The sequence below is a fragment of the Biomphalaria glabrata genome, chromosome 5, assembly GCF_947242115.1.
Source record: "Biomphalaria glabrata chromosome 5, xgBioGlab47.1, whole genome shotgun sequence".
Lineage (NCBI taxonomy): Eukaryota > Metazoa > Mollusca > Gastropoda > Planorbidae > Biomphalaria > Biomphalaria glabrata.
In genome coordinates this window covers 26452133-26478075 of record NC_074715.1, presented here as the reverse complement: position 1 = coordinate 26478075, position 25943 = coordinate 26452133, and the positions used below count along the sequence as shown (strand labels likewise).

Below are 25943 nucleotides of genomic sequence, written 5' to 3'. Positions count from 1 at the left end.
GAGAGAGAGAGAGAAAGAAAGAGAGAGAGAGAGAGACACAGATAGAGAGAGAGACAGAGAGAGAGAGAGAGACAGAGAGAGAGACAGAGAGAGAGAGACAGAGAGAGAGAGAGAGAGACAGAGATAGAGACAGAGATAGAGAGACAGAGAGAGAGACAGAGAGAGAGAGAGAGACAGAGAGAGAGACAGAGAGAGACAGAGAGAGACAGAGAGAGACGGAGAGAGAGAGAGACAGAGAGAGAGAGAGACAGACAGACAGAGAGAGAGACAGAGAAAGAGAGAGAGAGAGAAAGAGAGAGAGACAGAGATAGAGAGAGACAGAGAGAGAGACAGAGAGAGAGAGACAGAGAGAGAGACAGAGAGAGACAGAGAGAGAGACAGAGAGAGAGAGAGAGAGAGACAGAGAGAGAGACAGAGATAGAGAGAGAGACAGAGAGAGAGACAGAGAGAGACAGAGAGAGAGACAGAGAGAGAGAGAGAGAGAGAGACAGAGAGAGAGAGACAGAGAGAGACAGAGAGAGACAGACAGAGAGAGAGAGAGATTAAAGTGAGGGAATTACCTAATACTTCAATCTATCTATGAGAATTGTTGACCTCAAGTAATTCTTCATTAGTTTGAGGCGCGAAAAGCTTCTTTCACCAGATTACACAATTACGGCTAATGCATAATGCCGTTTTTATTTATCGCGCGAAGGATTGGCGTTTTCCATATTGAATGACACCCCAAAATGACAATTTTTGTCTATATATTTCCGTATATTTTAAGGACTTTTTCGTATATTTTGTAATTTCGGGAGATTTCCAGGAGCTCCTGGTAAATCGACAGAATCAGCGCGGGTCCTATGAAAGTGCGGGGTCCACTGCGATTGCATAGTTTGCAGTGGCCTAAGGCCGCTCATGTAAAATAGCGGTGTATGCCGTGTACCTGTAGACTAATATATTTAAATTTGACTAGAGAACTAGAACATATTTCTCTTGAGCAGACTTCAGGTATTTCTGCATTCATTGAAGAGTTGAATCAATTAATATTCAGAAACATTTTGCTTAAACAAGATCGCTCTATAAGATAATACTTTTTAAAACGAAGCTTATCTAAGGGAAAGAACCGCTAATTACTTACATTTATATAGTGACATTTATATGAAAATTACAGGATTTGTCTCCCTTGCTGCTATATTAAAAATACTTTAGTTATGCTATTATTCAAATTATAAAAATGAAATATATGCTATGTGAATTTATTATTTACTGAATTGATTATGTTATTGAACTGAGTTTTAAGTTGTTTGTTAATTGTATTTTATGACACAGATAGGTAGTAAACAGATTGGTAATAAATTTGATGTATTTTTTTTCTATAGTGTTAAAAAGGATATCGCTCAGTGTGTCTTTGAAACTTTTGTCTACCCCTGTAATAATAACCAACTTCTCCTGGAAGCAGCATCCTACATGGGAGACCTGTACAAGCTTTGTTCACCAGACTTTAAACAAGGTCAGTCTCAAGCTTACACACGTCCAAACACTTTGGTTGCTCAATTCGTAGAAATCATCTGCGGCAACTAAACATAAAACAGTTGCGCACATAAGATTGTGATTTTTGAGAATCCAGATGCGGTTAGTAAATGTCCTATTTAAAGTGAGTAAGGAGACGTCCTGTTGTAGTTAGCTAGGAAATGTCCCGCTGAAAGCTAGTTAGGATATGCCCTGTTAAAAGTTGTTTATTTTAACTAGAATGTACAGTTTTATTTTAACTAGAATGTACAGTTTTATTTTAACTAGAATGTACAGTTTTATTTATTCTTTCTTGGCTTTTTTTGTGTGAATTGAGACTAGTATGCTGATGTAATGTGCACCAGAGAATTGAGACTAGTATGCTGATGTAATGTGCACCAGAGAATTGAGACTAGTATGCTGATGTAATGTGCACCAGAGAATTGAGACTAGTATGCTGATGTAATGTGCACCAGAGAATTGAGACTAGTATGCTGATGTAATGTGCACCAGAGAATTGAGACTAGTATGCTGATGTAATGTGCACCAGAGAATTGAGACTAGTATGCTGATGTAATGTGCACCAGAGAGTTGAGACTAGTATGCTGATGTAATGTGCACCAGAGAATTGAGACTAGTATGCTGATGTAATGTGCACCAGAGAATTGAGACTAGTATGCTGATGTAATGTGCACCAGAGAATTGAGACTAGTATGCTGATGTAATGTGCACCAGAGAATTGAAAATACAAAGCTGTCTCCTAGTTGAATGAAATTTTCATTTCTTATCAATGTAATAGAATGGAAATTGTAGATGTACATCCAATAACACATCTTTAAAGAAAACGTGAACAAAGAGGAATGTATACAAAGATCTCGGCATCCCTTTTGTTCCAATCAATATCGACACTATTATTTGTATTTGTTATCTGTTAATGGGAAAGCTTTTTTAAGAGGAAGATATGAATTATTTTTCAAAACATATTTATCAGTACTGTAATCAATTTCAAATAAAAATAATAAATTCACAATAATTAATTGGTTACCTTTTTGATTGATTCATACTTTGTTATTCATAATGAATAATTGTGCAAAGTTTCAATTTGATCCGATAATTGGAAATGGCAGAAAACAACCTGTAAATGAAAAGCAGAAAGACAGAATGAGGTGATAGAAGCTTTGTAAAAAGTTTTAATTGTTGGTCAAAGAGGATATCTCTTTCATATAGCCAAAGAGCACATTTGTTACACATAGTCAAAAGGCTTATTTGTTCCGTATATTCAAAAAGTAAATTTGTTACATTTTTGGGGATTTTCATGCTTAATAGTATCAGTCACATATCTAGAAATATAGAAATATACATGTCTAATATTAATATGTCTTGATTACAGTTCTTCAGAAACATTCTAGAAATCCGTGCTACTTCGATCATATATTGATCAGCAAAACTGTGTCTGAATACGACATCTGCAAGACTAATTATGACATTGCTTTGAATAAGCCTGCCCAGAAAATTTGCAAGTAAGTTTTAAAGCTGATCTCAAATTAAAATCTGTCCACAATGTTTCTTTTGTTCTACTAATTTAAAAAAAAATGAAAATAAAAAGCCTCAGTTTCAAAAAATAAAAATATGAAGCCTCAGTTTCAAAAAATAAAAATATGAAGCCTCAGTTTCAATATAAATACTTGTTGACTAAAAGCACCGTAGACATTTAATAATATAAACTTGACAAGGTTTATTTGTAATCAATCATTTCTTCACTTTGGAACTTAAGGTTACAACAAAAAATGTGGATAGATAAATAGATAAATGTCAATCAGAACCTCTAATACATTAAGATATCTAGATCTAAAATTAGACTCTCTAGTATTCTTAAAAAGTTATTCCTTGATCTTTGAGAGTTTGATTCCTACACTCTGATGATTCTGAGTCCTTAAGAGTTTAACTAAAATCTAGCTCTAACAATTAGAAGCGATTTAGGAATGTCAGTCTTATTATTTAACTAGCTGATAATCGAGCAACGCTACGGTTTAAACAGTTTCTATAGTATCCCCATGAAGCAGCGTGGCCAATAAGCTTGGGTGCTCTCATTCTTAAAGGGTTTACATTTTTGAAAAGTTTCAAATTATTTCGAGGAAAATAGATTGAAAACCATATTTAGTCATGAAGACGATTGGGTAGTTGTTATGGTCACTCGAGGACTAATGAAATAGTCAATTGGATTTTTTTTTGACAAACAAATGTATCAACATTTTCACATCAACGTTTTATATTTCTTAATGCTTTTAGTGTTACGAACGATTATGCTAGCTGCAGCGCAACTGTCATATACATCAACTGTGGCTCCGAGTTGGGGAGTTTGGAGAAGTCAAGAATGCAGGAAAAATTACAACATTTGGTGTCTTTAACCCCGGATTGTATCATAAATGCTACAATTATGAGCACTCGTAAGTTAAAACTTGACATAAGGTTTTATCTTATAGTAACTCTCTTATAAATTACAGGGGTTCATTAAAAAAAGAAGTTTAAACAAGCACCTACTTAATTAAAACAAAAAAAAAGATTCACCATGTTTTTTTTTCGCATACATCACAAAGATAATTCGCATACATCACAAAGATAATTCGCATACATAACAAAGATAATTCGCATACATCAAAAAGATAATTCGCATACATCACAAAGATAATTCGCATACATCACAAAGATTATTCTGCCTTCTGCACTTTTAGTTTCCTCTCATTTCATTCGTACCATTAAAACTTCCACTAGATGAAGAATTTGAGTTGAAACTGACCGTCGCGTTGAACAAAACAATTCAATCCGAGACCCAGGGTAGACAATCAACAGAGACCTCTAGCCTAGTCCCAACAATACATTACACCGTGAGGGGGTGGGGGAGTCTGCCTTTAGATTAGCCTTTCGTTGCAGCTGCAATCTTCTCACTAAACGAGACGGTCACATAAAAAGAATATGATCGAATCCTCGCCGACTTCTATGCATTTTTGCCTTGTGTCGCCCATTAAAGTGTGAACCAACACCGTAGTGACACAATTTCACGACTTCTCAGCCTCACCTGCAAGTCAAAACTTAATGAATATAAAAAAATATTTTTTCTCTTAACTGTTCCAGTTGGTATCTAGAGACAGATGAAAGTGCTCAGCAATAAGAAGCACAGCGCTTGCGATGGATTCAAATCAACAGCCTAACTTTACTATCGTTAAGACATTTCAGCTGAATGACAAACACCAAGGCAACGACTCTGTTTAGACACGAAATGTTTTGTGTATTCCATACTATCTGTTGACTTTTTACCTTCTGGAGACTTTTTTGAGCCTTATCGACTGGGCAATCTCTTAATCTTATCGACTGGGGGAATCTCTTAATCTTATCGACTGGGCAATCTCTTAATCTTATCGACTGGGCAATCTCTTAATCTTATCGACTGGGCAATCTCTTAATCTTATCGACTGGGGGAATCTCTTAGTCTTATCGACTGGGCAATCTCTTAATCTTATCGACTGGGCAATCTCTTAATCTTATCGACTGGGCAATCTCTTAATCTTATCGACTGGGCAATCTCTTAATCTTATCGACTGGGGGAATCTCTTAATCTTATCGACTGGGCAATCTCTTAATCTTATCGACTGGGGAATCTCTTAATCTTATCGACTGGGGGAATCTCTTAATCTTATCGACTGGGCAATCTCTTAATCTTATCGACTGGGGGAATCTCTTAATCTTATCGACTGGGCAATCTCTTAATCTTATCGACTGGGCAATCTCTTAATCTTATCGACTGGGCAATCTCTTAATCTTATCGACTGGGCAATCTCTTAATCTTATCGACTGGGGAAACTCTTAATCTTATCGACTGGGCAATCTCTTAATCTTATCGACTGGGGAATCTCTTAATCTTATCGACTGGGCAATCTCTTAATCTTATCGACTGGGGAATCTCTTAGTCTTGTCGACTGGAGAATCTCTTAGTCTTATCGACTGGGGGAATCTCTTAGTCTTGTCGACTGGAGAATCTCTTAGTCTTATCGACTGGGCAATCTCTTAATCTTATCGACTGGGGGAATCTCTTAATCTTATCGACTGGGCAATCTCTTAATCTTATCGACTGGGCAATCTCTTAATCTTATCGACTGGGCAATCTCTTAATCTTATCGACTGGGGGAATCTCTTAGTCTTATCGACTGGGCAATCTCTTAATCTTATCGACTGGGCAATCTCTTAATCTTATCGACTGGGCAATCTCTTAATCTTATCGACTGGGCAATCTCTTAATCTTATCGACTGGGGGAATCTCTTAATCTTATCGACTGGGCAATCTCTTAATCTTATCGACTGGGGAATCTCTTAATCTTATCGACTGGGGGAATCTCTTAATCTTATCGACTGGGCAATCTCTTAATCTTATCGACTGGGGGAATCTCTTAATCTTATCGACTGGGCAATCTCTTAATCTTATCGACTGGGCAATCTCTTAATCTTATCGACTGGGCAATCTCTTAATCTTATCGACTGGGCAATCTCTTAATCTTATCGACTGGGGAATCTCTTAATCTTATCGACTGGGCAATCTCTTAATCTTATCGACTGGGGAATCTCTTAATCTTATCGACTGGGCAATCTCTTAATCTTATCGACTGGGGAATCTCTTAGTCTTGTCGACTGGAGAATCTCTTAGTCTTATCGACTGGGGGAATCTCTTAGTCTTGTCGACTGGAGAATCTCTTAGTCTTATCGACTGGGGGAATCTCTTAGTCTTGTCGACTGGAGAATCTCTTAGTCTTGTCGACTGGGGGAATCTCTTAGTCTTATCGACTGGGGGAATCTCTTAGTCTTATCGACTGGGGGAATCTCTTAGTCTTATCGACTGGGGGAATCTCTTAGTCTTATCGACTGGGGGAATCTCTTAGTCTTATCGACTGGGGGAATCTCTTAGTCTTATCGACTGGGGGAATCTCTTAGTCTTATCGACTGGGGGAATCTCTTAGTCTTATCGACTGGGGGAATCTCTTAGTCTTATCGACTGGGGGAATCTCTTAGTCTTATCGACTGGGGGAATCTCTTAGTCTTATCGCATAGAAACCACATACACAAACATTTTCTCTTTATTTGTAGATGTCAAGAATTTCTCTCTCTCTTTTACTTTCTCTCTCTCTCTCTCTCTTTCTCTCTCTCTCTCTCTCTCTATATATATATATATATATATTATATAGTGTATAAAAAGTCAATGTGGTCCTCCATATAAAATTTTGGCTCACCGATACTCGATAATATTTCAAGAGAGTGCCTTTCTCAAATTCAAGTCTGAATTAGTTCATTTTCATTAACTTAAAATAAATAAACTATAATGACTGCCAACAGGGATATTATTTCATTAAAAAAGGGATATATAGACTAGTTCTGTATTGTTTCAGTGCCCAAAGCTGCAACGCAAACTGAATCTCCAAGAAAAGAAGACTCTTCCAACGGAAGTATGTTTGGTTGCACCTGTAGGGGCACATCATGCCGATGCTGTTGCAGCTTTCTCGTTCCTTACTTAAACAATATGTATCCAGGTAATAGAGCTTCATCGATAAGTCTAGACACACATATATATTAACTAATAATAATATTGTTAGTTGACCTACTTCAGTCGTATGGAATTATTTCATGTGAACACATATAACGCAGGTTAAGGTGGTTTTGATGGTAAAGGAACCAGCCATTTTTTTTTTTGCAAGCCTTTTTTTGCTCTTCTAGGTACTATTGCTTATTGATGACGTTTCTTTGCCTATGTGCGTTAGGTCTCTTACTGTAAATGTGGTTTCAAAGATGGCTTTACATTCAAACTATGATAAGATATTACAATCAAGGTCTTACGGCCTTTCGTGTTACTTTTGAGTAATTAGCTAAACAAACGAAAATAGGTTTGCTCAATAGTTTTTCTTCTGCTAGCCTTTATTATAACTACTATACAAGAAGTAAACATTTTATAGCTGCAGCTACTAATTGATTTTCATGAAAAGTAAACACTAGAAGGTAAAAAGTTGGAATCACAAAACTGTTGTTCACAAAATTGTTTTAGTTACTGGAGTGAGTCCCAATATATATATATATATATCCAATGAGCAAATTTCTCATATCATATGGACTCGAAGATGACTGTAAAGTTTCCCAATAGAATAGTGTTGTGTAGATAAGTCTTTTTTTTTAAACCCAATTTATCATTTTTAGATTAACCTGACATAATTTTAGATACTTCGTTAATACCTACCCACATAATTAATACAAGTAAGGTAAATAATTCAAACGAGTGTGTGACAATACTTTACTTATAAAAATGATTCTCCCTTATTTGGAATCAGTGCGCATGGAAAATGAGGTAGCATATGAATGGTACTCGACGTTCTGCATTTTGGCAACAGTCGTTTTGGTGTTAGGATTTCTGTCGATGTTTCATAAAACGGACACCACATTTTACACTATACATTTTTTCTATAAAGATTGCTTAAGAAAAGCTCATTGTGCATTTAAAAAAGAAAATCATTCATAAAAAATACTTTAAAAAAAAACAACCAAAGCTTATATTAAGCGTAACTGTAACCAATTCCTCTGTATTAGTCATGTCATTAAATGTACACTAAATCATAAGTTATGTTTTCAAGAGTTTTGTTCCAGTTCTTGGATGGATAAAAAGCAAAGAGAACGCGTTGAAACCGTTTGTTATTCCAGAAGATGACAACAGAGCTCTTGCAGACCGCACGGAAATAAAGATCCCTATTTCTATGACTTGCCACAACCTTCGCCCGCTTCTCAAACCGCTAAAAAAAAGATACTATTACGATCTCTCCTAATCAGGCTTTCTGTAAACACTGCTAAACACACAACAACACATCAAGAACTTGACGACAAGAGCTCTAAATAATCTGGTACTTTAATAATGGTCAATTAAAACAGCCAATATGACACAATTGGTAACACAATAAACTACTACGACCGTACTGAACTCAACTGTCTCTATTTCTTCCTGGACTCGTACATAACACTTGAGGACTCGACCAGGACCGACTTCATGGCTGACTAACAGTCCCAGTCTCAACGCTCTCCGGTCTTGAACTGCCGCTTTCTTACACACTGCGTCTCTGGTCTACGCAGGCCTATGATCAGATGACCATAACATTCGTCATTTTTGCATGCAAAGTTCATAGCAGTACTGTCCTCTGTCTATCGACAGCCCATGACCTGTGTGATTGGCCTGAGTCGTGTGTGTCAGTAGGCCGCACACACATTAACCCTTTTGCGCCGCCAATATGAAAAACAATACTATTCGTGTTCACTTTTGGAATATTTCAAGTTCTGTTGCCCCAATGTCGAACACAATGGTGGCATCAGCACAATAGCACATGAGTGCTACAAGCTCTAAACGTGACAGACAGATAGACCCAACACAAACATTGAACTCTTTAGAAGTTGTTGAGAAATATGTGCGAATGTAGCATTTTTAAGTTTGTTTCGACGTTATAATATTTTTTTTTTTACAATATGGAATAGAAATATTGTCTGAAACTGTTATCAGTGTAATTTTTTTTATTTTTTTAGCTTGCATTGATATTAACTTTCTTTACAAAGAGCTTGCCTTGGAGATTACAATTAGTGTGAATGGTGAAAATCTGTACAATAAGAGATTTGATGGTATGTAATATGTAATATTTTGAACAAATTAACTACCTGATTTAGGATTTTAGACATTACCTGCCATAAATGAACATATTTTATTAGATAAATACAAGAGTGACTGGAATGTGGACATAGTGATGATGTAAAGTAGGTGCTAAGAAGATCTACTCATGTTTAAGGAAATGGAACGAAAATGACTTAAAATTGAAACACTATTCCCGGTAGGACTAGATGGACAAGGACAACAACCCTAATGTTTTCTGCATCCTGCCCCGTGCTGCTCTTACTCCAGTTCATAGTAACGCTATGTTGAAGGTGCCGTGCTGCTCTTACTCCAGTTCATAGTAACGCTATGTTGAAGGTGCCGTGCTGCTCTTACTCCAGTTCATAGTAACGCTATGTTGAAGGGTCTGAAGAGTTTTTTTTGTTTGTATTGTTGGCCTGGACAATTTCTCCCCATTCTGGTATTCCAAATATCCTCCTGATTCAGTTTTATTGCTGTAAAGTTAAAGTGTCGACTTTAAAAATATGTTCACCCGGCTTGGTAATAAAGTGTTAACTTTAAAGACATGTTCACCCGGCTTGGTAATAAAGTGTTAACTTTAAAGACATGTTCACCCGGCTTAGTAATAAAGTGTTAACTTTAAAGACATGTTCACTCGGCTTAGTAATAAAGTGTCGACTTTAAAGACATGTTCACCCGGCTTAGTAATAAAGTGTTAACTTTAAAGACATGTTCACCCGGCTTAGTAATAAAGTGTTAACTTTAAAGACATGTTCACCCGGCTTAGTAATAAAGTGTCGACTTTAAAGACATGTTCACCCGGCTTAGTAATAAAGTGTTAACTTTAAAGACATGTTCACCCGGCTTGGTAATAAAGTGTTAACTTTAAAGACATGTTCACCCGGCTTAGTAATAAAGTGTTAACTTTAAAGACATGTTCACTCGGCTTAGTAATAAAGTGTCGACTTTAAAGACATGTTCACCCGGCTTAGTAATAAAGTGTTAACTTTAAAGACATGTTCACCCGGCTTAGTAATAAAGTGTTAACTTTAAAGACATGTTCACCCGGCTTAGTAATAAAGTGTCGACTTTAAAGACATGTTCACCCGGCTTAGTAATAAAGTTTTAACTTTAAAGACATGTTCACCCGGCTTAGTAATAAAGTGTTAACTTTAAAGACATGTTCACCCGGCTTGGAAATAAAGTGTTAACTTTAAAGACACGTTCACCCGGCTTAGTAATAAAGTGTTAATTTTAAAGACATGTTCACCCGGCTTAGTAATAAAGTGTTAATTTTAAAGACATGTTCACCCGGCTTAGTAATAAAGTGTTAACTTTAAAGACATGTTCACCCGGCTTGGAAAAAAAGTGTTAACTTTAAAGACACGTTCACCCGGCATAGTAATATTAAAGAAAGATTACAAAACAAGTAATTTAAAAACGGTCTTACCCGGGGAGAATATTCCTCCTATAAGAAGCTGATGACTTTTCATAAGTGAGATTACTTTACACTTAATAACTAATGAATGATAGATAAACACAAATGGAACATGTCTACCTGCTCAAATTCCCCGTTTCGCTCGAAAAAAAATCCTAGTTAAGTGAGTATAAATCCACTCAATTGTATACACAATTCTACTGCTAGGCCTAGAGAGTCAGACTGACAAGATGGCGCCCAAAATGTTCCCGAACGTCTATTAAGTTATTTAACTCTATAATGAATAGGTCCTACATGCAGAAATAACCGTTTTCCCAACCAATGTGGCCAATTAACTGTCAAATTAGAGCCGTTTTCGAGAACCGATGTTTTCTTCCATGAATTGGCAAGCTAAATAGAGAAAAAAAGCTACCATAAGGGTAGAAATTCATGAAAAGCATTTAAAATATTATTTACCATTTTGAAACGTTAAGAAGTCTTATTACTTGTTTACAGTACACTGCTCAGAGTTTTTAATGAAGATTTGTTAACTCTTCTGTTTCCGTCCACAGCTGATTCCATTCTTGCTGACTTTCTCTGTGTGAACATACCATACACGAAATCCCTTGCAGAATTATGCCTAAAATTCAGAAACTTAAATTACAGCCTTACTGAGGTTGATGGATGTATTGACGCTGAAGTAAACGCACTATTTTACACTGTAACAAGTTTTAAGATCGGTTGTTTCAATCTGAAGCCAAATATTGGTTAATGATAGCTTAGTGAGCAAAGCTATTTTATTGAATTAGTGCTTCGTGGGGAAAAACATCTGACATTTACAAATTTTTACAAGAAAATTACTCTTTTTTTTCTACACTTTTTTTTTAACCAAGCAATTTTGTAATAATAATAATTAATTCTATTAAAGAGAAATTTGTTATTTATTTTTTGTTTCTGATTTGATCTGTACCCCAACACCAAGACAGAACGTACTGAGACTGCTAACAAACGTTAGTTAGTTCTAGTTTCATTAGCGATATAAAATTGTTCCGGATTTTCAACTTCAAACAGATTTATGTCCAATGACTTCTTTTACTCAAATATCGAGAATAGGTTGTCAAGGATTTTAAAAGGAGAAAGTCATTGACTACAAACGATTGCTGTAAGTCGCTAATTTTGAACTTATTTTACATTTAATTTTCTTGATAAAACATTACAACGGATGTAAATTTCTTTAATTTGATTTTAAACCTTATTGTAGTGCTTAAAAGAGTGAAAGATTTTTCCTAATTTTGTTTCAAAAAACAAATTATGGCCAACTAATGGTTTGAGATTGCTCCTTCGCCCTATATTGCGTTAATTGTCGTGCCAATCGTCGCTAGCATTTAATTAACAAAGAAAGATTGTTCCGAATAGTTAATAAATTTTACTAACGCCAAATGATTGAAACATAGACTTATATATTTATATCTAGACTGGACATAGAGATTTTTAACACTACAAAAAATGTCGTGAAAATATTTTAGAAAGTTGGATCAAGGCGTTGTTTTGTAAAGTAGTTTAAAGAAGTAAAGTTGTAGTTTTTTTCAACCCTAACCTATGTAACATATAGATTTAAAAAAAGAAAATCTCATGTATTGGTCTAGTCATCTGAACACTCCAACATAACAATGAGAACGAAGAAGAAGAAGAAGAAAAAATCGATTGTTCGGATATTTTATGAAAACGATTTTAACTCTAAATCAGGGGTGGGCTAATTACGGACCGCGGACCACATGCTGCCCGCCAGAGCGTTTTATGTAAGCATGTTCAGTCAAGAATGTAGATCTATTATATTCGTCCACTGGTTACAGAGGTCAAGTGTTTCTTCACATTCCAGCATTTTTTTCTTGTTAGATCTCAATGCGGTGGTCTGGATCAATTTCTTTTATATGATTTTAAACCTTATTGTAGTGCTTTCCGTTATATAACAAGTTAATAGAATAAAAAAAAATGAAAGTAACCTTCTTTCTTAAGGTTTTAATACAAGGCAAAAATACACACACACACAAACCTGCATATCTTTGTTTCATTTTATTGGGTAAGAACGTATGTAAGAAACTCCTTCCTTATTGATGACATAAAAAGAAGTAAGGGGTGCTTAGCTCTTCATTTAAAGAAAGCCCGGTCAGTGCGTGCTTAGCTCTTCATTTAAAGATAGCCCGGTCAGTGCGGGCTTAGCTCTTCATTTAAAGATAGCCCTGGTCAGTGCCTTTTTCGCTAATATAGACTAATCGGAGCCTTGTTCTTTTACCTACCCAAGGCTGGCGAACCTATGACACGCGTGCCCAAGGTGGCACGCGAAACGATTTTGTGTGGCACGCGACGACGATATTAAGAAATGTGTTTTTTTTTGGAAAAATCACGGATATCTCAAATTACCATAATTAATAACGTTCAATTATTTCCGAGAACTGTAAATAATATGGGAGAGGCGCTAGTGGATCATATTTCATATAATTTTTTCATATGACTGTGTTTCATTTCATTTCATAGGGCATAATAATTTTTTTTCAAGACAAATCTCGTATTTCAACGAGATCTCCTTAGCTTCCGCCATTTTGTTGATATTGAAAACGTGTCGGTCTTACATCAATTGCTAGCGTTGCCATCAATACATTTTTATCAGAATAATTACCATAACTTGTCATTCTCAAAAATAAAAAAAAGAAAACTTTATGAAGAAGAAGGAAGTGGCAGACCTTTTCAAGAGTGGTGGACTGAAAGATATGGAATGATTCACAGAGAAAACAAGGCCTTATGTGCCATGTATTTGGAAAGTGTTGTTTGTCGGACATCATCAGTAAAACGTCATTATGAGTCCAATTACAGCTGGCTCTTAGACCAAAGCGAGGATGAGCAAAAAGAACATCTATCGCGTGAGTTAAAAAAAAGCGATTTCACAATCCAATTCTTTTGTAAACTTTGTTAAAAGTTCTTCTAACTTAATGGCTGCAAGTTTTGAAGTTTCACAAATTATAGCTAAGCATGGAAAACCTTTAAGTGACGGTGATTATATTGTTATGACTTTGCCATGCGCACCGCCATCCAAGATAGTGCAGAAAGAAGGTGCGCACTATCTGTGACTAAGCAAGTCGGATGTTGACATTAGGAGACTAACGATTTCCGCCCAAGTAGAGAGCCAATATGGAGATGCTGTACTCAAGGCAGATGCCCTTTGTGTTTGTCATGTCTCAGTGTAAATAAACGTCTATGTCCTCGTTGAGTTGCCTCACTTAAGTTATTACAATTGGTCTCAGAAGTGGGATTTATAGGCAACTCAACGAGAGGAGGTAGGATTAGATCTCTATGGCATCGTTGAAGCTATTACATCAGCTCTTAATTAAAGAGCTAAGACAAGAGCTTCGAAACCGAGGTTTAAAACCTGTCGGTAGCAGGGAAACGCTCACGGCTCGTCTGCGGCAAGCCCTGATCGATGAAGAGGAAGATCCGGAGACCTATCAATTTGAAATTGAGCCTGGGATTGTTGATGTAATGGGCAAGATCCAAGACTGGGGGGATGCAATAAAGGAACAATTGAACATGATTAGGAATAAGATGAGGAGTATGATGCGGAACAAAGTAGATGAAAGTGTGTTGCCAGTAGAAGGCCAAATAGACCAAAGTGATAAAATTGAGTCGCAAGCAAAAGGAGGAATAAACTCGTTAGGGAAGGAGCAGTTGCCTGGTCAGGACTGTGGCTGCACAAACAGTGGTGATGGAGGCGCTGGGGAAGTCTGGCGGGGATGACTTTCAAGGCGAGAAACGTGACGACGATTGCTGCGACGATCTGAACGGTATGTTTCAAATCGAAAGGAAAGAAACAAATGAAGAAACAAGAGAAGTCTGTTATGTGCCTGAAGTATTTGTTCCTGTTGTACCTGTTACCAGTACCTCAATGAGCCGGACAGATCAAGACAACGTTGGGTCTGCGTCCAAGCTTTCTGCTGTGGACCTTAAAGACCTCTGTTTATCTGTCAGTACCTTTGACGAGAATTCAAACCATGAAAGCCTGAAGACCGTTTCTGATTCCTTGCCTTGGATGACGTCGGGTGAAATTGTGAATACGGGCTCCAACAATGGCCGAGACAGAAACAACGAATTTGACTTTGGCAGCGGCATAAGAGAGAACTCGATGCTTGGCAACTGCATCCAGACGATTGACATGAACTGTATATGCGGCGCCATGCGGGGACAGTGCCCATGCCAAGAAACCCAGCTACAAGATCTGAACTTGACAGAAATGTGTACTTCTGCCCACATCAGAGAGAGTGACTTGAACGGTTGTGAATTAATTCCAGAGAAACCTGATGTAGCGGTGGAAGAACATTACAAGGATGCTTCATCGGCATACCTTACAGATGAGGCTGAGAAAGACTATGTGCCTGAAACCATGGCTAACAGTGGGCCTACAACTGTGTCACGAGACATCCATGGAAAAGGTCCGCTGACTCAGCGTCTTGGAACAACAACCCTGGAATCTACAAAGATCGCCACAACCTCCATTTGTGTTACGTGGCTGGCAACCATGACCTCCACTAACTCTCCCTGTGTCATCTGGCTGGCATCAGCGACTATCGTCATGAGGTTGAAGCAGCGACCACGACATCGTCTCAAGTGTAGACTGGCCAACTGGAAGAAGAGGAAGCGACGGCCGCGGAATACTGTGCAGATGACTTCGTGGGCAACAGGATCCCTGCCGTCTGTGGCTCCCAAGGATCGACCTCCACCTGAACTGTCAAACCTCAGCTGCAGTGTTTCTTTTCGGGACGAAAAGTGCTAAGACGGGGGCAATGTTATGACTTTGCCATGCGCACCGCCATCCAAGATAGTGCAGAAAGAAGGTGCGCACTATCTGTGACTAAGCAAGTCGGATGTTGACAGAAGACTAACGATTTCCGCCCAAGTAGAGAGCCAATATGGAGATGCTGTACTCAAGGCAGATGCCCTTTGTGTTTGTCATGTCTCAGTGTAAATAAACGTCTATGTCCTCGTTGAGTTGCCTCACTTAAGTTATTACAATATCAAGGCAGCAATGTTAGAATGCGCGTCTTATTTGTTTGAAGACTTTCAAAACAAGGATAAAGTCATTCAGAGAATAAAGGATTTGCCAATAAGGCGAAACACGGTTAAAGCGAGAGTTATGAAATTGCACGTTAATATTCAAGAACAAGTAAAGAAGGATATTAATGTATGTCAAGCCTATTCTATTTGCCTTGATGAAAGTACTGATGTGACATCGTCCGCTAGACTGGCCATCATTGCCAAATATAGCAAAGGAAATGAAATACACCTAGAACTAATAAAATTAGCAACTTTACCAACGACAACAACAGGTGCAGATATATGTCAAACTGTTGTGACTGAACTCAGAAATGCAGTTGTAGATCTCAAAAAAAAAGTTTCTGTTACAGCTGATGGTGCTCCAAGTATGACTGGAAAAGATGCAGGTTTCGTTACTTTGTTTACAGGACATGTTGGACACCCACTAATAACTTTTCACTGCATTGTGCACCAACAAGCCCTATGTTAAAAAAAACGGCTTAAAGGAACTTGAAGACATTATGAAATGAGTAACATATACTTCATTACTGCCCGTGCTTTGAATAAGAGAAAATTTGAGCCGCTGCTAAATGAAGTTCAGCCCAGTTACTCTGGCTTATTAATGTACAACAACGTATGTTGGCTAAGCCGAGGTCACGTTCTGGAACGGTTTGTGGAATGCCTTGTTGAAATTCGAATCTTTATGGATGATAACAAACAAAATTGCTCAGAATTGACAAATGTTGACTGGCTTATCAGACTAATGTTTTTTTTTGCCGAATTTTCATCCCATTTAAATGAACTTAATACGAAGTTGCAAGGTTTTGGAAAATCTGTCGATCAGGCATTTGACATCTTGACAGCATTTGAGAAAAAGTTGAAGATTTACAAACGTGACATAGAGAAGGAAGAATTAAAATATTTTAACAAACTGAAGAAATTTTATGATGATTTAAAAGTTCATGATACTACCAACAAAGATTATCAGAAAAGATTGTTTTTAGAGGTAATTGACACAACTGCTGAACAATCTTCACTATGTATTGAACAATTTCGAAAATTCGAGTACACCTCCAAATTTATAAAATATCCAGATTCAGTAGATTTTGAAACTCTGGATTTGACCATGTTTTCTTGGATGGGATTACACGACTTTGAAATGCAACTTGTTGAGTTTCAGTCCAGCGCAATTTGGAGACAGAAATTTATTGACTTACGAATACGAATTAATTGAACGTGAACAGTTAAATGCATCATTAGAACCTCAGATATTAGCAGAAAATGAGATTCTTCAAGTTTGGAATGACATGCCTAAAACTTTCAATTCTCTGATAAAAGCAGCAACATCCATTCTGTCTATTTTCTCGTCTACTTACTCATGCGAATCTTTATTTTCTACAATGAATTATATTAAATCAGATGCCAGAAGTTGCTTGACCGATGAACTAAGTGCGGCGTGTGTAACTTTGAAGAATACACGGTATACACCAGATATCAAACTGTTATCGTCTACCACACAACACCAGAAGTCGCACTGATTGACCTGCCCTAAGACTTCAAATCTGTAGGTCAGGATAATAAAAATGAATAAACAAGTAATATTGTTACTAAGATGTTTTTATATATGCAGTTGACTTACTGGCTGTAGCACTTCTCTTATATAGCGGCGCAACTAGTGGACCTACTGGGCACGCAACAATCTTCATTGTTTTTAAATTGAAATTAATTGGCACTCGGACTGAAAAAGGTTCGCCAGCCCTGAGTCTACAACATAATTAGTAACTGGCTTACTGGGCTATGAAATATAGTAATATACTGATGGTTTAGGTAGCTCATGGTCACTAATGTAGGGGTTCCCCGCCTCCTAAAAGAGATTTATTTCCTAATAAGCAAACTCGGCACTCGTGTAGATGTGTGGCTTGTAGTCCAGCCCCTAATTGACATTTTCTCCAAGTAAACAAACTCACACCCGGTTAACCGTGTAGAGGTGTGGCTTGGAGTCCTGCCCCCCCCCCCCCAAATTAAGATTTACTACCAAGTAAACAAACTCAATTTCCTCAGTGTTGACATGATGACATTACGTCCATCCTGACTATCTATGAACTCAATGTTGTGGACAAGACAAATAAAGGGGTGGGAGTTGTTCATCACTATCTCTGAAGATATCAGACGCCTGGTCAGCGTGACATAGTTAATCAGCCCATTCAAAGGTCAAGACAAAGTAAACAAAAATGGCAGCCATTGCTGTTATGTATGTAATGTGCATCTATATGAAAAGTTTCATTTCTATTTATATTAACATGCCTTGTTTTAGTAATAAAAGTTGTTTGGTGCATAATCATATATTTTTAAATACATTTATTTTATTTTAAACATAAACTTTATATATTTCATATTAGGCATACATGAAATCACGTCCACTTTATGCATATTAATAGAAATATAGGTACTACTGTGTATTTTTTACTATCCGGCCAACTATCTTGTAGAGAGCCACTATCCGGTGCACCCCCTAATATATATGTAATGGAAAGTTATTTCTTTGAATTCATTCGGAATGATGTAATGTAATGCCATAAGAACTCGTGTGCCAATGTTGTATTACCCCCGTCAACTCTCTCGTGATGAAAAAGAAGTTTTTGTTTCGTCTAACTAAGCCGCGTGACGTAGTGGAAAGTTTTTTTTCTTTGAAGTCATTCGTAATATTTCTTAACTGTTGTCAGTTGTGGGCCACCTGTGAGTTTTTGTGCTTACACAAACTTTTTATGTAACCTTTTTTTTTTTTTTTTTTTAACAAATTATCATTGCCAACTCGTAAAAGAATAATTATTCGAAAAGTATAATAAAATTGTAATAATTTCAAAGTGAAACAAAAAAAAACGCATTTAAAGCAACTCTAACAAATAAAAACAACAAAATAAGGTATTTCGTTAGTTGAGATTCACATTTTAAAACAACCGAAAAACATAGTGCTCGATAAAATGTTGATGTATTATATTCTTTCTTTACGGCATTCTGTGCAGATGCTCTCGATCTCCAGGACGTCACCATTGGAACAACAGCTAGCAAAACGTCCAATGAAAACTTATTTGTTTGAGAACCTATTTTAATGCTACTACAACTCACAGCCTGGCTATGTCGGTGAAGTCACACGCTTAAAAAGTCAATTAAAAAAAAAATAAAAACGGTCATAAAGAAAAAAAACAATCCATTTAAAGTAGTGTTTCTCAAACTTTTTCTTTAATGGGCTATGTTGCGCTTATGCGTTTCATTTCTTTGGTTTAAAACTAGAATTATAAATTGAGCCGGAAGTACCTTTTTCCGTATATATCTTTTGCATTTTTCACTTCCCTTTTTAAATTAAACTGACATTATTAGGCTATAATTTTAAGTGTGCCTGATAGAGAAAAAAAATCTGCACAAAATTCTAGATCAGTTTCAAGCTCATTCTTATGTTGTTTGAGATTTGTTTATTTGCCGTTACCAAGTTAATAATGTAAATTTTTCTTGTCTGCGTTTACTTTATTCACGTGTATACCTTCTAGTAAATAGTGGGACATCGAAGTAGTTCTCGTGTTCAGTAGAGCACAGTTTAAGTATTACTGCATTAAAGACAATTTATTTAAGGAATCTGATAAAAAAAAGCCTTGGCGATTAATTAATTTATGCAATTATTTTTTTGATATTATCAATAATGATTTATGCTATTTGTCTATCCATAAAACAAATAGAAAACAATAAATCCGATAGGATTGGAACTGACACCAAGACCATCAACCTGGTTTTATGGACATGTTCACCAGCACTAACACAGTGCTGATCATAAACGCAGACAGCAAAGTTTGGCATTCTGTAACAATCATTTTTAATTGCGCATCCAAGTTTTGTACTGTTCCTCCAGAGTAACTGAAAGGGAAATACATTTTCTTTCTAACATTTGCTAATCAACAACATTTTATTGTAGTCTAATCTTTTTAACAAATGAATTAACACTATTTTATTATAGTCTAATCTCTTTAACAAATGAATCAACAATATTTATTATTATTACTATCTTAGAAACGAATGCGTATTCATTCTCTGGCGCTGCCAGGGTCGAGTTTCGTTAAAGGGAAACAAAAATCTCTTTATCAGTTTCCACTGAGGAATTTTTTGGTGATGTGGCAGGTCTGACAGGTAACGAGACTGTTCCTAGGAATGTTAAAGGTCTTGAAGGTATCTGTGAGGTCAGTTGTTATTATCCACTCGATTGATATAGCAATTGGGTATATTGTTGTTTTAGATAACTTTCATAAACACTTCATCTCCAAGCCTAGGTTCCCATATTTTCGTTGTTTTTCCAAATCATTTTTTCTTAAATTATGAGATAGTGGTAAGGCAATGTTAATAATGGTAGCGGCATTTTCTTTTTTTATCGATGAGCAGCAGATCAGGGCGATTAAGTCTACCGTTTTGTCGATCAGAATAGGCCTATCCCAGTACAGCAGATACTCGACAACCTCTTATGGTGAGTATTTGTAATAAGGAGGAGTATCCTTACCCATCATATTATGTGCCAAAACCAAGTGCTGGTGTAGTAACTTTGCAACTTGGTTATGGCGACCTAGGTAGGCAGATTTTGATAGGGCTGAACATTCTGCTACTATGTGTTCAATTGACTCACCCACATTTTCATATTTTCGGCCTTTGTAAACAATATTGAGTTTTGGGATATGTTTCTCATAATTCTTCTTATTATTTTTATTATTATTTTTACCAATTTTTTACGCAATTTCCTGCTTTTAGCTTTCTCAATGCACTATGTACTAGATAGAAAGTAAGGAAGGGGATCTCTACGTCAATGTTGTCTCGATCACTATGTACTAGATAGAAAGTAAGGATGGGGATCTCTACGTCAATGTTGTCTCGATCACTATGTACTAGATAGAAAGTAAGGAAGGGGATCTCTACGTCAATGTTGTCTCGATCACTATGTACTAGATAGAAAGTAAGGAAGGGGATCTCTACCTCAATGTTGTCTCGATCACTATGTACTAGATAGAAAGTAAAGAAAGGGGATCTCTACCTCAATGTTGTCTCGATCACTATGTACTAGATAGAAAGTAAGGAAGGGGATCTCTACCTCAATGTTGTCTCGATCACTATGTACTAGATAGAAAGTAAGGAAGGGGATCTCTACCTCAATGTTGTCTCGATCACTATGTACTAGATAGAAAGTAAGGAAGGGGATCTCTACCTCAATGTTGTCTCGATCACTATGTACTAGATAGAAAGTAAGGAAGGGGATCTCTACCTCAATGTTGTCTCGATCACTATGTACTAGATAGAAAGTAAGGAAGGGGATCTCTACCTCAATGTTGTCTCGATCACTATGTACTAGATAGAAAGTAAGGAAGGGGATCTCTACCTCAATGTTGTCTCGATCACTATGTACTAGATAGAAAGTAAGGAAGGGGATCTCTACCTCAATGTTGTCTCGATCACTTTTAAATGTATTTGATAAATAAAAAAAAAAGTTGTACGACTTGAATTCAAACTGAAGAATATCTCAAGCCTCCTCAAGCCTCCTCAAGCAGTTATCTATTGTTAGTCTCAAACTTTCAAGACACAAACAACTTCTATAAACAAAGTATGAAGGGGACTCATTCAACTTATGCTACTTTATCTGTACAAGTTTTTTTCGCATTGTTCGATACCAAGCAAAATAATTAACTACCAATAGTTCATTAACTAATTAGTTAATTTAAAACAAATTTGATTCTTGTTTTGTCAAGTACAAAAAATAAAAATTGCAACATTTTAACCTTTTACCAGACAGACAGACAGAGTGAGTTGATATATGTTTTGTAAACAAAGAGGGTGAGTTGATATATGCTTTGTAAACAAAGAGGGTAAGTTGATACAAGATTTGTAAAAACAAACAAAACAACAACAACGCATTTTAATAAGGTGTAATTACCTGGTCAATATTATAGCAATCTTTATCCAAACGAAAGGAATACAGATGAATGAAATCCTCACTTGTCCTTTCATTGGCCCAATTCCCCACAGCATTCTTTGCAATTCTTTCAAAATCAAATGGTCTAGCTGAACGTTATGCGAATACAAACAAATAACCTTTAACATGCTATTTATATCATTTATTCCGTAAAAAGGCTAGAGACATGTTTCGAATGTTTCTTAAGAGTTGAAGACAATCAACATCCTAGCTCAAACCTCTTGCAATACGATGTCAGCTGGCTGGGGCAACCGAGACTGTTTGATTGATATCCCTCATGGGGAGCCCTGAAGCTAGAGCAGAGGGGGCAGGGCCGGATGGAAGTATGTGGAGCCCTGAAGCTAGAGCAGAGGGGGCAGGGCCGGATGGAAGTATGTGGAGCCCCCTTACTTATTGTCGAAAGCTTTCATAAAAATCCACTTTTTAACACTTCATAATAATTACACTTATATTTAGAAGAAAGCTAAATTTTATCTAATTTTCCCATTTAAAATTGGCTACAATTATTTAATCTGAAATTTTAGCATACCATTGCCTCTTTCTCTTGAATCTTTGGGCTGACCATTCTACATTATTTCGAACTGTAATGTTGATATAATTATTTTTGTTGTTATGCTCTGACCTTATTACTCAAGAATAGTGAGCCACTGTCGTGGGAATGTGTTTTCTAAAACTAGCCAAGTAAATGAGCCTTTTGTTTGCCATGGTTATTTTCGTATTTTTCTGGACTAACTTACAGAATATCGCCAATCTTGTGCTAACTAAGCAACATAAGGGTAATGAAAAAAAAAAATTGGACCTCAGACCAGCAAGTGTGCACAATTCAAAGTCACAAGGTGACCTGATCATCAGGGATCTTGCACTGCAAATAAAGTATGACAAGAGAGATAATAAGGGTAGTTACTTTTAATGTCAAAAAGAGTTAGTCCCCTTTAGTACATTGTTTAAGTCTGTTGTATTCAGCGTCTATTTTTTTTTTCGGTTGTAATAGCCAGTGCTTTATATCCTTGCAAGATGAAGTAAATATCCACAGTAGATTCGATGGGAGCCTATTAACCTGGCTTGACTAATAGGCCAAAATAGAAACTGTTGTTCTCTGATACTGCAGTTGTCTCGCATTCGCAAGAAGGGTTACAAAGGGAGGTAATTGACAGCTGCTTATCAACAGCTCAATCTTACAATAAGATTCACCAAGACTGACATTCTTTTACCTCACATAAGTAGTCGTGGTAAGTATCGAAATCACACCCTTACAGTGCTGAAGGAATTTCCCTACCTTTGATCAACTAGTGCTAGCAGCCTAAATTTAGAATTTAAAGTGATAAATAAAAATAAGTGAAACCTATGCAGCAAGAGTTGCCCATCTTAAAATTTAAAGTAATGTTGGTAAAAAAAATTCGATAAAAAGTAAAATTTGATACATATTGAGACTGTTTTGGAGGCCTCTGTTTTGTGGATACCCACCTGCCCTGCCTGAAATCCGGCTCTGGCAGTGGGGTTCGGCGTTTTTATGCATTCTGAGATACTGGATGCATTATAACCACGTCGTATACAGCGCACTATTCATTATAAGGGTTTATATTGATGAGAGAGTAACTCAGAAAGCACATGTAGATATTGTATGTTTTATAATGCGCTTCCTCTTTGTACAATCGTTTTAGTGCTAATCCATCTTGTAGCGCTGAGTGTCATGTCAAAGACATCAACGGAATAATGCTAAGAGACAAGCACTTTTCAAAACTGTTATAATCGTCAAGTCTACTTGTACTTGATCACTATTAACAATAACATTTTTGTCCTTTGAATAAAAAAAATATTTTTACTACTTGAAAAACGCAGTTGTAAGGAAGGAAGTACAATCTTTAGAAAATATCGAGATCTAGAGCTACGAACTAGAAACGAATTGTTTCTTGTTTCTAATTGGGAAATGTGTAAATCTTCAGAAAAGTTTTTATCCTTGTTTTACTATTTTTTTGGTGTATGTTTTGCTTCTGTGTGAGATTGATCTCAACCAATATTTCTGACAGTTTTACTTGTTACGTAATCCTTTATTTTCAGGCTAGCTAGGGGGTGGGAAGGCGCTCTGAGCTTGCCTCCTACTCCCCTGGCGCCAAGCATTTCCGTCTACTGTAAATTTTCCGAATTTAATTCTACTTGTGTCTAAAACCTTTTGTTTCTCCTAGTTAGAAGAGCGCAGGTCCAATATAGATAAAGAAGTTAGAAGGAATCAGAAGGGATGTTCAAAACAATAATGACTGATTGAAACTTAGAAAGACAATTAGGCTTTACAAATCGCATTGGTGAAATTGTTTTGAACTGTTGTTTTTTTAACTCCATCTTGTTTCAAACGCCTCTTATGAAAATAGTGTCTAGAGCTCAACTAAGAAGTTAAAAAGGCTTCATTTTAATATTAATTCATACAACGTTGGTTATAGCGTGGTTTAACTAGGTTAATATTTATATACAAATTTAAAAAATGCAATTACGACAGATTTGATTTGTCTTTAAACTGGAAGACCGACATTGTGTCTCTCTTGTAAGTATTTCACGCCACCCCCCCCCCCATCAAGGAGCGCTCCCCAGACTATGAAAAACGCTGGTTACATTGGCTTTCAAACTTTTGATTTAAATTCTGGTATAGTTTTAAATGAAGAAATGAATGTTTCACTTTGACAAACCTCCACCATGGAAAGTGTTTCTCGCTTGAACATTTCTTAGATTGCAATCCAAAACTTGCTTCCAGGCCTGTGCTTCTAAGTCATCACTCCAGGTCTAAGGAACAAAACATAAAATTGTCAAATATAAATTATTAACAAAGTCAAGGTGTTCTTATAGAAGTTGACTATCAATGATAAACTATGTCAAAGCCATCTCGAGTTAATGATGGTCCTTGAGAAGTTGACTATTTATGATAAACTATGTCAAAGCCATCTCGACGTAATGATGGTCTTTGAAAAGTTGGCCTATTTTTCCGCCTTTGTGCAGAGATGTTACATTCCATGCGCCAAGAAGGGTTGATTTCTTTGCATTGAAAATCTTTTCATGTATCTGGCGTTGCACGTTCTATAAGAGTTGGTCCACGCCCCAATCGGGATATATGGCCACCCTCGCCGAATGTTAGATTATCTCTATGTTCGATATTTGTCGTTTCTGTTGTAAGATTTTACAGGGTGGGACCCCACACTTAATCCCTTTTCTCATCTAGCCATAGCATGGAACATCAATGATAATGATTGGCGGCTTTTTTCTTAAAGCACAATCAACAGCCTGTCAGTTGGTGACACGTACTTCAATCATAGACACTAGAAAATATGTAGGTCACTACTACTGGACGCGAAGATCCGCAAAGGTTCGAACATGGCTAAACCGAACCCTTGATTGGTTTAACTTAACAGTTACAGGAATTAACATAGAGCCTGAAAGGAGAAAAGGACAAATAACATGGTGCCAAACTTTCATGGAGGTTCTCAATTCAGTAATCTCCAGTCGAAGAAAGGCTTCAAACATTGCTGGAGGTCATTTTCTATTAAGACAGGTAGCCACCTAATGCAAAGTTTGTTAGACGGATGATTTTTTAAATTAGAATGATGATAATTGTTATATGAAAAGTGAAATCAACAGGCAATGTGTCATGAATAGCAGAAATTTTAACAACTTTACATTATAGCCAACCACTAGTATCAGATTGGATCAGTCCCGTCTCGTCTCTTTGTCCTACTTTGTGTTTCTATTAATAGCTTCAAGCTTTTCCTAGTAGGCTTAAAATGTTACACGTACAAATGAAGAGGGATTAATGATTAAAATGAACAAAAACTATTTAATTATCATACTTGCTATACCAATGAAGTTATTGCTATTTTTTTTATTGCATTATAGTTACATAGTAACTTACCAAATTTCCAGCTCCTGCATTAGTTCGATACTTGTTGTGATAAGATTGAAATATTTCAACGATCTTTGGTTCAAGCTTGTTGTCAGCCTGCACTAGCACAACGGTAATAAACATCCACAATAATGTGGCCATTATTCGCCAATTTTAGATGACCCTCGGCTTAAAGAGAAATAAAAGATTAGTTCTCTAACAGGTTATCAACAACAACAAAAAACAACAGATTATTGTTTTAGGTGCTGACCAACTTTTGTTTGACCTCGTGCTGTCACCTTTGACCCGGCGGTCCAGTTTTCGTTTTTTTTTTCGGCCACATGTTATAGCTGTATTCATTTTTTTAATAGCTGCGCTTTTAATACACCTTGGTGCTGTCAACTTTGATTCGCTT

The 25943-nt window shown here is 36.6% G+C and overlaps 2 protein-coding genes across 6 annotated transcripts in view; one reads left to right on the top strand and one right to left on the bottom strand.

The window, feature by feature from the left end:
* The window catches only part of LOC106053600 (uncharacterized), a 28227-nt gene extending 16708 nt beyond the window's left edge, over nucleotides 1-11519 (top strand). The window contains exons 8-13 of one of the 4 annotated variants that reach the window (XM_056030018.1): nucleotides 1362-1492; nucleotides 2882-3011; nucleotides 3781-3938; nucleotides 6924-7064; nucleotides 9088-9180; nucleotides 11159-11517. In XM_056030018.1, coding sequence (XP_055885993.1) covers nucleotides 1362-1492; nucleotides 2882-3011; nucleotides 3781-3938; nucleotides 6924-7064; nucleotides 9088-9180; nucleotides 11159-11358 — 853 coding nt within the window. In that variant the 3' untranslated portion in view covers nucleotides 11359-11517. Of the gene's footprint in view, nucleotides 1-1361; nucleotides 1493-2881; nucleotides 3012-3780; nucleotides 3939-6923; nucleotides 7065-9087; nucleotides 9181-11158 lie in introns of all 4 variants that reach the window. The other 3 variants (XM_056030017.1, XM_056030021.1, XM_056030020.1) reach the window with 3 other exon arrangements.
* Nucleotides 11520-18589: 7070 nt separating this feature from the next.
* LOC106059081 (uncharacterized) overlaps nucleotides 18590-25943 on the bottom strand; it is a 32549-nt gene continuing 25195 nt past the window's right edge. Inside the window, exons 1-5 of one of the 2 annotated variants that reach the window (XM_056030428.1) lie at nucleotides 25559-25943; nucleotides 24345-24438; nucleotides 21628-21755; nucleotides 19414-19574; nucleotides 18590-18731 (exon numbers count right to left, since the gene is read on the bottom strand). In XM_056030428.1, the coding sequence (XP_055886403.1) occupies nucleotides 18713-18731; nucleotides 19414-19574; nucleotides 21628-21755; nucleotides 24345-24438; nucleotides 25559-25690 (534 nt within the window). In that variant the 5' untranslated portion in view covers nucleotides 25691-25943 and the 3' untranslated portion in view covers nucleotides 18590-18712. Of the gene's footprint in view, nucleotides 19575-21627; nucleotides 21756-24344; nucleotides 24439-25558 lie in introns of both variants that reach the window. The other variant, XM_056030427.1, reaches the window with a different exon arrangement.